Source organism: Salmo trutta, chromosome 15 (assembly GCF_901001165.1).
Source record: "Salmo trutta chromosome 15, fSalTru1.1, whole genome shotgun sequence".
Taxonomy (NCBI): domain Eukaryota; kingdom Metazoa; phylum Chordata; class Actinopteri; order Salmoniformes; family Salmonidae; genus Salmo; species Salmo trutta.
Window position 1 is genome coordinate 7,584,918 of NC_042971.1, and position 14,423 is coordinate 7,599,340.

Here is a 14,423-nt window from a genome sequence, read left to right on the forward strand (position 1 = left end):
CTAGCTGACTTACAACGTAAATATTAAATTAAATGTAGTACTATGTTTAAATCACAGCGGCAATTAAACCACGAAATTGTCCAAACAGCTTGAAAGTTACGACTTTGTTGGCTAGCGAGCTACCGAGGTGGCTGCAGTTGTTGAGGAAGCGTTCCGTCCACTAGATTATACGTCACACTAGAAACATCGCCTGAAAGACACATATCGCCATCTGCTGTCTGGAGGGAGGAAACGCAGTTGAGGAGGAACAACTATTTTTCTTCTTCATTGAATTATAATATTATAAAGCAGTTTAGGGAAACGTTTTTTTTCTCTCCATTAAATATTAATATTATATCAACACGTATAAAGAGCAACAAGTGTTGTTTGATTAGTTCAGATTTTTTTATGAGAATTTAAAACAAACTTAACCTCTACTTCACATCTGTATTTCTGATTAAGAAGCAAATGATTATATATCAAAATAAGCACCTAGTTATTGATACCCTTGATAAAGATGAGCAAAAATTACTGTATGAAATAAATAAATTAACTTTACCAGGATATTTTAGCCCAAAACCTGGTTACCTCTCTGCTAGGAGGCTGAAACTTGGCCATAAGTGGATCTTCCAGCAAGACACATCAACATCCATGAAGAAATGGTTAATTGGGCACAAAAGCAACATTTTCAATGGCTTTCTCAGACTTCGGACTTGAACTCCATTGAAAACCTGTGGTTTGAATTGAACAGGGCAGTACATAAGCGCAGACTAAATCAATCAAGGACCTGGAGAGATTCTGTATGTGTTCTCTAATCTCATAAAACATTTCAGTGTCATTATCCTCCCAAGGGGAGAGTGCTGGAGAATTAAAAACATGGGTGGCAATAATTCAGACCCCTACATTTTGAGAATTACATGTTAAACTAAATCTCTTTCTCTGAGCAATTGTATTAGTATAAAATGATATAATTTCCCTTTATTTTGGTGACACAATACATCATATTGATGTCTATAATGAACAGACTAGGTCTATACTGCTGCTACATGGTGTAACAATACATCATGTAGATGTATATAATGAACAGACTAGGTCTATACTGCTCCTACATGGTGTAACAATACATCATGTAGATGTATATAATGAACAGACTAGGTCTATACTGCTCCTACATGGTGTAACAATACCTCCTACATGGTGTAACAATACATCATGTAGATGTATATAATGAACAGACTAGGTCTATACTGCTCCTACATGGTGTAACAATACATCATGTAGATGTATATAATGAACAGACTAGGTCTATACTGCTCCTACATGGTGTAACAATACATCATGTAGATGTATATAATGAACAGACTAGGTCTATACTGCTCCTACATGGTGTAACAATACATCATGTAGATGTATATAATGAACAGACTAGGTCTATACTGCTTTCTACATGGTGTAACAATACATCATGTAGATGTATATAATGAACAGACTAGGTCTATACTGCTCCTACATGGTGTAACAATACATCATGTAGATGTATATAATGAACAGACTAGGTCTATACTGCTCCTACATGGTGTAACAATACATCATGTAGATATATACTACTGTTCAAAAGTTTGGGATCACTTAGAAATGTCCTTGTTTTTTAAAGAAAGCACATTTTTCATCCATTAAAATAATAATACAATTGATCAGAAATACAGTGTAGACATTGTTAATGTTGTAAAAAATATTACAATTTTTTTTTTTTAACAAATTCACCTTTATCTAACCAGGTGACCAGTTGAGAACAAGTTCTCATTTACATCTGCGACCTGGCCAAGATAAAGCAAAGCAGTACGACACAAACAACAACTTGTTCTTTAACAAAGCTTTTGTAAACAGTGTTGTTGATAACAATCAGGCAGTTAGAACAACAATAATCATCACCCTCTTGACCAATCTTCCCTCCCCTTAACATTGGGTTGTGATTCAGACCCTGTCAGTGTACCAGGTGGACATTGGGTTGATTTCAGACCCTGTCAGTGTACCAGGTGGACATTGGGTTGATTCAGACCCCTGCCAGTGTACCAGGTGGACCATTGGGTTTTGATTCAGACCCTGCCAGTGTACCAGGTGGACATTGGGTGGATTCAGACCCTGTCAGTGTACCAGATGGACATTGGGGTTGATTCAGACCCTGTCAGTGTACCAGGTGGACATTGGGTTTGATTCAGACCCTGCCAGTGTACCAGGTGGACATTGGGTTTGATTCAGACCCTGTCAGTGTACCAGGTGGACATTGGGTTTAATTCAGACCCTGCCAGTGTACCAGGTGGACATTGGGTTTGATTCAGACCCTGCCAGTGTACCAGATGGACATTGGGTTGATTCAGACCCTGCCAGTGTACCAGGTGGACATTGGGTTTGATTCAGACCCTGCCAGTGTGCCATGTGGACATTGGGTTTGATTCAGACCCTGTCAGTGTGCCAGGTGGACATTGGGTTTGATTCAGACCCTCCCAGCATGGCCAGAAATGTATTCCAAGGTCAGTAACTTATAACCACAGAACCACCCCAGACCTTTCATGCATCACTAAAAACACCTAAGTATTAGATTTACTGCCATGGTCTAGTATGTCACTGCATCAGACACCAGTCACAATGCTGGCTGAGGTACTAGTAAAACATGACATATTATTTCCTAACCATTCACAATGCTGGCTGAGGTACGAGTAAAACATGACATATTATTTCCTAACCATTCACAATGCTGGCTGAGGTACGAGTTAAAACATGACATATTATTTCCTAACCATTCACAATGCTAGCTGACGGTACGAGTAAAACATGACAATAATTATTGTCCTAACCATTCACAATGCTGGCTGAGGTACGAGTAAAACATGACATATTATTTCCTAACCATTCACAATGCTGGCTGAGGTACTAGTAAAACATGACATATTATTTCCTAACCATTCACAATGCTGGCTGAGGTACGAGTAAAACATGACATATTATTTCCTAACCATTCACAATGCTGGCTTGAGGTACGAGGTAAAACATGAAATATTATTTCCTAATTGTAAAAAAATCCCCACTCCTTAATCAACTAGTCTCCCACTGTTTAACCAGAATAACAGGAGTTGTGTCCTTCAAACTGTTAGATTGTTAGTCCAAAAGAATATTCAGCTACTTAGATGTCATGTATTGTCATGTTATGCTCACTATAAGAAGTCCTGAATGTATTTTAATGCCTGGAGGGGATGTGTTAATTCATAACCCATCATTTATACCTGTTAATTCATTTCCCATCATGTATACCTGTTAATTCATTTCCCATCATTTATACCTGTTAATTCATAACCCATCATTTATACCTGTTAATTTATAACCCATCATTTATACCTGTTAATTCATAACCCATCATTTATACCTGTTAATTCATAACCCATCATTTATACCTGTTAATTCATAACCCATCATTTATACCTGTTAATTCATTACCCATCATTTATACCTGTTAATTCATAACCCATCATTTATACCTGTTAATTTATAACCCATCATTTATACCTGTTAGTTCATAACCCATCATTTATACCTGTTAATTCATAACCCATCATTTATACCTGTTAGTTCATAACCCATCATTTATACCTGTTAGTTCATAACCCATCATTTATACCTGTTAATTCATAACTCATCATTTATAGCTGTTAATTCATAACCCATCATTTATACCTGTTAGTTCATAACCCATCATTTATACCTGTTAATTCATAACTCATCATTTATAGCTGTTAATTCATAACCCATCATTTATACCTGTTAATTCATAACCCATCATTTATACCTGTTAATTCAGGGGCGGTTCAGGCAGGCTGGCACGCTCCCTAACCATACTCGGCAGGAACTCATGGGGATCCATAATAAACCCCAGGAAGAGTAGCTGCTGCCTTGACAGGAACTAATGGGGATCCATAATAAACCCCAGGAAGAGTAGCTGCTGCCTTGGCAGGAACTAATGGGTATCCTAAATAAACCCCAAGAAGAGTAGCTGTTGCCTTGACAGGAACTAATGGGGATCCATAATAAACCCCAGGAAGAGTATCTGCTGCCTTGGCAGGAACTCATGGGGATCCATAATAAACCCCAGGAAGAGTAGCTGCTGCCTTGGCAGGAACTAATGGGGATCCATTATAAACCCCAGGAAGACTAGTTGCTGCCTTGGCAGGAACTAATGGGGATCAATAATCAATACAAATACTTGTATAAATATATTTGTGTCTCTTTACTCTCGGATTCTAAAATGCTAATTAGCATCAAAGTAGATGACATGCAAGACTACAAATCCCTGCAAGCTCCTGCATGTCATCTCTAGCCGACTCCTTTCACAGAACAGTTCACTGAATTGTCCATTGAAATACATTTTGACAATTTAATCATTGCTACATTAAGGCCTGATTGCTGGAGTGCTGTATAGATGGTTGTCCTTCTGGAAGGTTCTCCCATCTCCACAGAGGAACTCTGGAGCTCTGTCAGAGTGAACATCAGGTTCTTGTTCACCTCCCTGACCAAGGCCCTTCTCCCCCGATTTCTCAGTTTGGCCGGGCGGCCGGCTCTAGGAAGAGTCTTGGTGGTTCCAAACTTCTTCCATTTAAGAATGATGGAGGCCAGTGTGTTCTTGGGTACCTTCAATGCTGAAGACATTTTTTGGTTCCTTTCCCCAGATCTGTGCCTTGACACAATCCTGTCTCAGAGCAATATGGACAATTCCTTTGACCTCATGGCTTGGTTTTTGCTCTGACATGCACTGTAAACTGTGGGACCTTATATAGACAGTTGTGTGCCTTTCCAAATCATGTCCAATCAATTGAATTTACCACAAGTGGACTCCAAGTTGTAGAAACATTTCAAGGAAGATCAATTGAATCAGGATGCATCTGAGCTCAATTTCGAGTCTCATAGCAAAGGGTCTGAATACTTAAGTAAATACATTTGTAAAAATGTTTTTTTTTAAATGATTTTGTTTTGTCATTATGGGTTATTGTGTTGTCATTAAGGGGTATTGATTATTCAATTATAAAATTATTCAACTTTAGAATAAGGCTGTAATGTAACTAAATGTTTAAAAAGTGAAGGGGTCTGAATACTTAATGAATGCACTGTATACCCCTTGCAGATTTGTACACAGTCATGTGATACGTGGTATAGAAGAGTCCAATCTTAGGAGAGTACATGGGAGGCACTATACTGTGTGTCTGCATGTGTCTATCTGGTTAAAACCACTGTTACAGGAGCCCCTCCACCCTCTGGTGGGGTGGATCATGTCTACAGAGAAACCTAGATTCAAATACTTAGATTTGTGTGTATTGGGTATATGTTGTGAAATTGTTAGATATTACTTATTAGATATTACTGCACTGTCGGAGCTAGAAACACAAGCATTTCACTACACCCACAAAAACATCTGCTAAACACGTGTATGTGACCAATAAAATGTGATTTTGTTTTGAAATAAACGTCCTATTTATCAAAGATGCTTTTGGCTGGAGTCAAACTGGCTCCAAAGGATTTGAATTTGTTAAAAGTCCATATTGATACAGAAACACTAAACCATGATATAGATTTCTTAAGAACAAGTTGATTGACAAAGTCATGAAAATTTGGAAGAATTGAATAAACCACATTTTGTCTATGATAAAAGATATGCCTCTGGGGTCAAAATGATCCATGTCAGAAGTATGGTTCAATGCAAATATGAAGTGGGTGTAAAGTTTGTTTTAATTTCTCACTCATTGAAAACGAATCAATCAACACATGCTTCTCTTTGAACGACTTAATATAATATTAAACTTTTATGAAATAAATGAAAAATAAACGTTTGGTTCCTCAACTGCGTTGCCCTCCAGTCAGCAGATGGCGATGTGCGTCTTTTAGGTTCAGGCGATGCTGCCAGTGTGACGTATAATCTAGTGGACGGGACGCTCCTTCAACAACAACAGCTAATCAGACACCTCGGTAGCTTTCTAGCAAACATAGCAACAACATTCACGCTCTTTACACTGTTTTGGTGTATATTAGTCGCTGTGTATTAAACACATGTACTTGTATGTATGTACTTGTTGGCCCATTTAATTCTATATTTACGTTGTTTGTCAGCTAGCTGGTTTGCTAAGTTAGCTTAGAAGTAGGCTAGTCGCTAATGCTAGCTAGCTAACATACCCGACCATGAGTTCACTAAGCTACTCTCCTCCTGCTAAAGAAGCGGAGGTCGGCTGGACGGAGAAAGAAACTCTAGTGAAATAGGAGGAGGAAGAGAAAGATGTTACAATACAAAAACAAGTAGAGGGTGAGGCTGTTACAGTGAAAGAAGAAAAAGACGTTTCAGTGAAAGAGGAGGAGGATCTTACTGTACAAAAAGAGGAGGCTGCTGTTTTTGGAGTGAAAGAGGAGGAGGGGGAGATGACTGTCACATCCAAAAAGGAGGAAGAAGAGGAGGAAACTGGATATCTGGGCCCGGTTTCCCAAACGCATCTTAAGGCGTCCAATGGTTCTAACGGTGACCTTAGCAATAAGATGGTTTTGAGAAACCGTTCCCTGATTAACACTAGTAAGTACTGTCTTAAAAACAGAGGCACAAACTCTGCAGTTGTTGAACTGATGTGTGGTGTTAAAGCGGAAATATGTAATTGCTACATCCATATTTGGACTTTAAATTATTTATTTATAGCCATTGATTCTTGAAGAATGTAACACATGCCTCATGAGCTTAGTTCAACTGTTGTACCCCATCAGAACCACAAATAAGCTTTTTTTACTCCAATGTCTAGAAACAATGTAAATCAACACTGTATAGCCTCAACATGGTTAAAACTATATTGTTGATATCATGGATGGTCAGTCCTTGCATCCATAGGTCTGTCTATGAGTTTGAGAGTAGTTACATTTCTCCAACCCCATCATCTTATTACCAAGACAGTGATGGAATTACAACTTTGTTATTGTTTCAACTGCAGATTGATTGTTGTGTGGCTTGTTTAAAGGGGCAACCTAGTTTTAAACAGAAACAAAATGGCTGCTCAGAGACTTGGTTTGGTAAACATCTGATGGATGGGGGCTGTAGAAATGTAACCACTCTCAAATTCATAGAGGAAGCTATTGTATCAACCTTAATCCAAAACCTAGCGACCTCTTCAAAAAGTTCAGACATCTTGGTGTAACAGGTGTTGGCTTGACAGTTGCTGGACCCAGGTTTGAGTCCAGCTCAGGGCTACCGCCTGAATTGACTACACTATAAATACAAGGACTAGCCACCCATGAGGTCAAAATTATAGTTTTAACCTGATTTCAAGGCTATATAGTATATTCTATAATTGGCAGTTAAGATTTGCTGTGGGGGTCAAATTGTTGTCAAATTGGAAGTTTACATACACTTATGTTGGAGTCATTAAAACTCGTTTTTCAACCACTCCACACATTTCTTGTTAACTAACTGTAATTTTGGCAAGTCGGTTAGGACATCTACTTTGTGCATGACACAAGTAATTTTTTCAACAGTTGTTTACAGACAGATTATTTCACTTATAATTCACTGAATCACAATTCCAGTGGGTTTGAAGTTTACATACACTAAGTTGACTGTGCCTTTAAACAGCTTGGAGAATTCCAGAGAATTATGCCATGGCTTTAGAAGCTTCTGATAGGCTAATTGACATCATTTGAGTCAATTGGAGGTGTACCTGTGGATGTATTTCAAGGCCTACCTTCAAACTCGGTGCCTCTTTGCTTGACATCATGGGAATATCAAAAGAAATCCGCCAAGACCTCAGTCTGGGTCATCCTTGGGAGCAATTTCCAAACGCCTGAAGGTACCACGTTCATCTGTACAAACAATAGTACGCAAGTATAAACACCATGGGACCACGCAGCTGTCATACCGCTCAGGATAGAGACGCGTTCTGTCTCCTAGAGATTAACGTACTTTGGTGCGAAAAGAGCAAATCAATCCCAGAACAACAGCAAAGGACATTGTGAAGATGCTGGAGGAAACAGGTACAAAAGTATCTATATCCAAAGGTAAACGAGTCCTATATCTGAAAGGCCGCTCACCAAGGAAGAAGCCACTGCTCCAAAACTGCCATAAAAAAAGCCAGACAACGGTTTGCAACTGCACATGGGGACAAAGATCGTACATTTTGAAAAAATTTCATCTGGTCTGATTATACAAAAATAGAACTGTTTGGCCATAATGGCCATCGTTATGTTTGGAGGGAAAGGGGGAGGCTTGCAAGCCGAAGAACACCATCCCAACTGTGAAGCACAGGGGTGGCAGCATCATATTGTGGGGGTGCTTTGCTGCAATAGGGACTAGTGCAGTTCACAAAATAGATGGCATCATGAGGAAGGAAAAGTATGTCGATATATTGAAGCAATATCTCAAGACATCCGTCAGGAAGTTAAAGCTTGGTTGCAAGTGAGTCTTCCATATGGACAATGACCCCAAGCATACTTCCAAAGTTGTGGCAAAATGGCTGAAGGACAACAATGTATTGGAATGGCCATCACAAAGCCCTGACCTCAATCCTATAGAACATTTGTGGGCAGATCTGAAAAAGCGTGTACGAGCAAGGAGACCTACAAACCTGACTCAGTTACACCAACTCTGTCAGGAGGAATGGGCCAAAATTCACCCAACTTATTGTGGGATGCTTGTGGGAGGCTACCCAAAACGTTTGGGTAGCACCAGTTAGCCTCGAGCCAGGTGCATCTCCCGGCTAGCAAACAAAATTACTCCAGCTACAATACCTCTTTTGCCAATTGGCCTGGACCCTTTGTCGACACGGAGCCCTGCCGATCCATCATGACTGGTCTGCCGACGTAATTCCGTCCGGTGTGCACTCAACCGGCCTTTGCCGGACGTCGGTGACGCACTTGTCTCGAAGTTAGCACCAGTTTACCTCGAGCCAGGCGCATCTCCCGGCTAGCGTAGTAACGACTACCTAACGGCTTCCCTGTTTCATATATTGCTGTTCACTGGACCCTATGATCACTTGGCTACATAGCTGATGCCTGCTGGACTGTTCATTAATCACGGTACTCCATTTTGTTTGTTTTGTTTATCTGTCGGCCCCAGCCTAGAATTCAGGCCCTGTATGTATTTAACTGACCCTCTCTGCCCATGCATCGCCATTTTACCAGTTGTTGTTGTCTTAGCTGATGAATTGTTGTTGTCTTACCCGTTGTTGTCTTTGCTAGCTCTCCCAATCAACACCTGTGATTGCTTTATGCCTTGCTTTATGTCTCTCTAATGTCAATATGCCTTGTATACTGTTGTTTAGGGTAGTTATCATTGTTTTATTTTACTGCGGAGCCCCTAGTCCCACTCAACATGCCTCAGAGAGCTCTTTTGTCCCACCTCCCACACATGCGGTGACCTCACGATATTCAAAAACCTTAAAAATGCTATAACTTCAATTTCTCAAACATATGACTATTTTACACCATTTTAAAGATAAGACTCTCGTTAATCCAACCACATTGTCCGATTTCAAAAAGGCTTTACAATGAAAGCAAAACATTAGATTATGTCAGCAGAGTACCCAGCCAGAAATAATCAGACACCCATTTTTCAAGCTAGCATATAATGTCACAAAAACCAAAACCACAGCTAAATGCAGCACTAACCTCTGATGATCTTCATCAGATGACACTCCTAGGACATTATGTTATACAATACATGCATGTTTTGTTCAATCAAGTTCATATTTATATCAAAAACCAGTTTTTTTCATTAGCATGAGACGTTCAGAACTAGCAAACATACCGAAAACTTCCGGTGAATTTACTAAATTACTCACGATAAACGTTCACAAAATACATAACAATTATTTTAAGAATTATAGATACAGAACTCCTTAATGCAATCGTGGTGTCAGATTTTAAAATAGCTTTTCGGCAAAAGCACATTTTGCAATATTCTGAGTAGATAGCGCGGCCATCACAGGCTAGCTATTTTGACACCCACCAAGTTTGGTACTCACTAGTAGAAAAATTGGATTACCTTTGCTGTTCTTCGTCAGAATGCACTCCCAGGACTTCTACTACAACACCAAATGTTGTTTTGGTTCAAAATAATCCATAGTTATGTTCAAATATCCTCTGTTTTGTCAGTGCGTTCAGGTCCCTATCCGAACGGTGACGCGAGGACGCATGTCGTGACAAAAAAATTCAAAATATTCCATTACCGTACTTCGAAGCATGTCAAACGCTGTTTAAAATCAATTATTATGCTATTTTTCTCGTAAAATAGCGATAATATTCCAACCGGGCAAAGTTGTTTTCATTCAAAGGCTGAAAGAAAAACATGGCCACTTCTCGATATTGTATTCATTCAAACTGGTGAAGAAAAACATGGAGTACTCTCGTGGCTGCGCATCTCCTGTCTCTGAGCCACCAGCCTGACCCCTCACACAAACAGCGCTCCTGTACCTAGCCCAGAGACAGCAGAGATCTCATTCCATTTTCTGGCGCCTTCAGAGAGCCTATGGGAGCCTTAGAAATTGTCACGTTACAGCAGAGATCCTCTATTTTCCATAAAGAGGCTATAGAAGGCCAAGAAATAGTCAGAGAGGGCACTTCCTGTATGGAATCTTCTCAGGTTTTTGCCTGCCATATGAGTTCTGTTATACTCACAGACACCATTCAAACAGTTTTAGAAACTTTAGGGTATTTTCCATCCAAATCAAATAATTATATGCATATTTTAGTTTCTGGAAAAGAGTAGTAACTAGTTTAAATCGGGTACGTTTTTTATCCGGCCGTGAAAATACTGCCCCCTACCCTAGAGAGGTTAATGCTGTAGCAAACATTATATTAAACAGGACATTCAAATGAGCCTTACAATTATAATCCAAAATAGTGTGAAATGAACTCATCATCAACCTGGAAATGGAGGTTACTCCCCTGAGTTTTCCCCCATTCACTTTCAGAATACATTGTGAAAAACTAAAATCTTTGCTCACCATTTTTGCTCCAGGCAGATATACTACATCCATAACTAGTGGTTTCCTCATTACCAGATATACTACATCCATAACTAGTGGTTTCCTCATTACCAGATATACTACATCCATAACTAGTGGTTTCCTCATTACCAGATATACTACATCAATGACTAGTGGTTTCCTCATTACCAGATATACTACATCCATAACTAGTGGTTTCCTCATTAGCAGATATACTACATCCATAACTAGTGGTTTCCTCATTACCAGATATACTACATCCATAACTAGTGGTTTCCTCATTACCAGATAAACTACATCCATAACTAGTGGTTTCCTCATTACCAGATATACTACATCCATAACTAGTGGTTTCCTCATTACCAGATATACTACATCCATAACTAGTGGTTTCCTCATTACCAGATATACTACATCCATAACTCGTGGTTTCCTCATTACCAGATATACTACATCCATAACTAGTGGTTTCCTCATTAGCAGATATACTACATCCATAACTAGTGGTTTCCTCATTACCAGATATACTACATCCATAACTAGTGGTTTCCTCATTACCAGATATACTACATCCATAACTAGTGGTTTCCTCATTACCAGATATACTACATCCATAACTAGTGGTTTCCTCATTACCAGATATACTACATCCATAACTAGTGGTTTCCTCATTACCAGATATACTACATCCATAACTAGTGGTTTCCTCATTAGCAGATATACTACATCCATAACTAGTGGTTTCCTCATTACCAGATATACTACATCCATAACTAGTGGTTTCCTCATTAGCAGATATACTACATCCATAACTAGTGGTTTCCTCATTAGCAGATATACTACATCCATAACTAGTGGTTTCCTCATTAGCAGATATACTACATCCATAACTAGTGGTTTCCTCATTACCAGATATACTACATCCATAACTAGTGGTTTCCACATTAGCAGATATACTACATCCATAACTAGTGGTTTCCTCATTAGCAGATATACTACATCCATAACTAGTGGTTTCCTCATTACCAGATATACTACATCCATAACTAGCGGTTTCCTCATTAGTGGGGAGGAGTTTCTGCAATCAAATTGCATGTGCATCGCCCTCATGCCGCAATTTTATTAAACACAGAAAGGGGCCTATATTGGAGACCAGACGTCGTCTGGCACACTGCTTAGGATTTCAGCAACTTTAACTTATTTCTAGCCTACAATCATCGATTTCACTAGTAATGTGAAAACAAGACAAAATATGACTATTCTTGCTCATTTTAAGACATTTGTCCAACAATTTTAACATGACATTACAGACGTCAATTGTTGTACAACAACATCATGGCTCCGCTGTTGGCATCACCTTTTACAGTGGATTTCTACTGTTGTGGGCCTTTAATCATCTGTCTGACTTTGTTGTTCACACAGGAGAGAGACTTGACTATCGTGGATCCTCTGGGGAGCCTCAACAACCTCATGATGCTGAAGAGGCAGAGAAGAGTCGCTCCAGATCAAAACACCTCAAGAAACACCTGCAGAGATGCACAGGGAAGAGAACTCACTGCTGCTCTGACTGTGGGAAGAGATGCACCTCATCAGGCATTAAAATTCATCAGAAAATCCACACAGGAGAGAAACCTTATAGCTGTGATCAATGTGGGAAGCGTTTTTGTCAATCTGGACAGCTGACACTACACCAGAGAATACACACAGGAGAGAAACCTTATTGCTGTGATCAATGTGGGAAGCGTTTTTGTCAATCTGGACAGCTGACAGTGCACCAGAGAACACACACTGGAGAGAAATCTTATAGCTGTGATCAATGTGGGAAGAGTTTTACAACATCTGGCCATCTGACTAAACACCAGAGAATACACACAGGAGAGGAATCTTATAGCTGTGATCAATGTGGGAGGAGTTTTACTACATCTGGCCATCTGACACAACACCAGAGAATACACACAGGAGAGAAACCTTATTGCTGTGATCAATGTGGGAAGCGTTTTTGTCAATCTGGACAGCTGACAGTGCACCAGAGAACACACACAGGAGAGAAACCTTATAGCTGTCATCAATGTGGGAAGAGTTTTGCTACATCTTGCCATCTGACAAGACACCAGAGAACACACACAGGAGAGAAATCTTATAGCTGTGATCAATGTGGGAAGAGTTTTACTACATCTGGCTCTCTGACTCTACACCAGAGAATACACACAGGAGAGAAACCTTATAGCTGTGGTCAATGTGGGAAGAGTTTTGCTGCATCTGGCTCTCTGACTCTACACCAGAGAATACACGCAGGAGAGAAATCTTATAGCTGTGATCAATGTGGGAAGACTTTTATAACATCTGGCTCTCTGACTGTACACCAGAGAACACACACAGGAGAGAAATCTTATAGCTGTGGTCAATGTGGGAAGAGTTTTGGTCAATCTGGCTCTCTGACTCTACACCAGAGAACACACACAGGAGAGAAACCTTATAGCTGTGATCAGTGTGACAAGAGATTCACCGATAAAAGACATCTGATCAAACATCAGAAAATACATACATGAAGAAGTTGTTTCATGATATCAATGAATTAATGTCACAATGTAGAATGTTTTAACATTGTAGTAGGAGTATTTTAATGATGTCACAATGTAGAAGCCTAAACGTTTGCCATTTATCAATTGATTTCAGCATGATATGGTTATTAGCCTCAGGGGGAAAATCCAGGCTCTGAAATGGAAGAGTACTATTTATGAGATTTAACAAAAAGTGACTAACACAAAAAGAGAGTTGTGTTACACTTACCATGTTGGTGATGCACTTGAATCAAAATGTATCTGGCTGTTTTCTACAAATTGTCCTCTAACCAGGAATGTACACATTATTCCCAGATTCCGTGTGATTTTTGAGCTGTTAGTTTTAACAGGATGTGGAACCTCATCTCCCTCCTCTCGGTACAATTGATTACAACATGATATCGATGAGTTATGACAAATAAGTGTTCCTTTGTTTAGCGACCCCTACATTTAAATGCATCACTCCAAAATGTAGCTGACTGTCTTCTGCAGGTTGTCCTCTAATCAGTGGGATAAAATATATCTCCCATTTCCATGTGTTGTGTTAGTTTCAACAGCATGTACAACCTGATTTCCCCCCTTATCGATATCAGTGATTTATTGCTACTTGTCAAAACAACAGCGTTTCTGGTGCTTGTGCAGTTTATAAGGTGCTTGTGTCACGGTTGTCGTCTTCGTCTTCCGACGATATAACGAAATCGTCGTCTGAAAATGTAGACCAATACGCAGCAGGTACGTGTATGCTCATTTTGACTTTTATTTAAATTATCACAAGAGCACTCCAAAACAACAAAACACAAAAACGAACGAACAACTAAACAGTCTGGCAAAGCCTAGTGCTGAACACAGAACAATCACCCACAAATCA

At 39.5% G+C, this 14,423-nt stretch overlaps 1 protein-coding gene across 1 annotated transcript in view; it reads left to right on the plus strand.

The window, feature by feature from the left end:
* Positions 1–14,423, plus strand: part of LOC115149615 (zinc finger protein 850-like) — a gene marked incomplete at its 5' end in the record, with an annotated part of 48,566 nt that overhangs the window by 14,192 nt on the left and 19,951 nt on the right. The window contains one exon of the mRNA XM_029692567.1: positions 12,596–13,523. Coding sequence (XP_029548427.1) covers positions 12,596–13,523 — 928 coding nt within the window. The remainder of the gene's footprint in view (positions 1–12,595; positions 13,524–14,423) is intronic.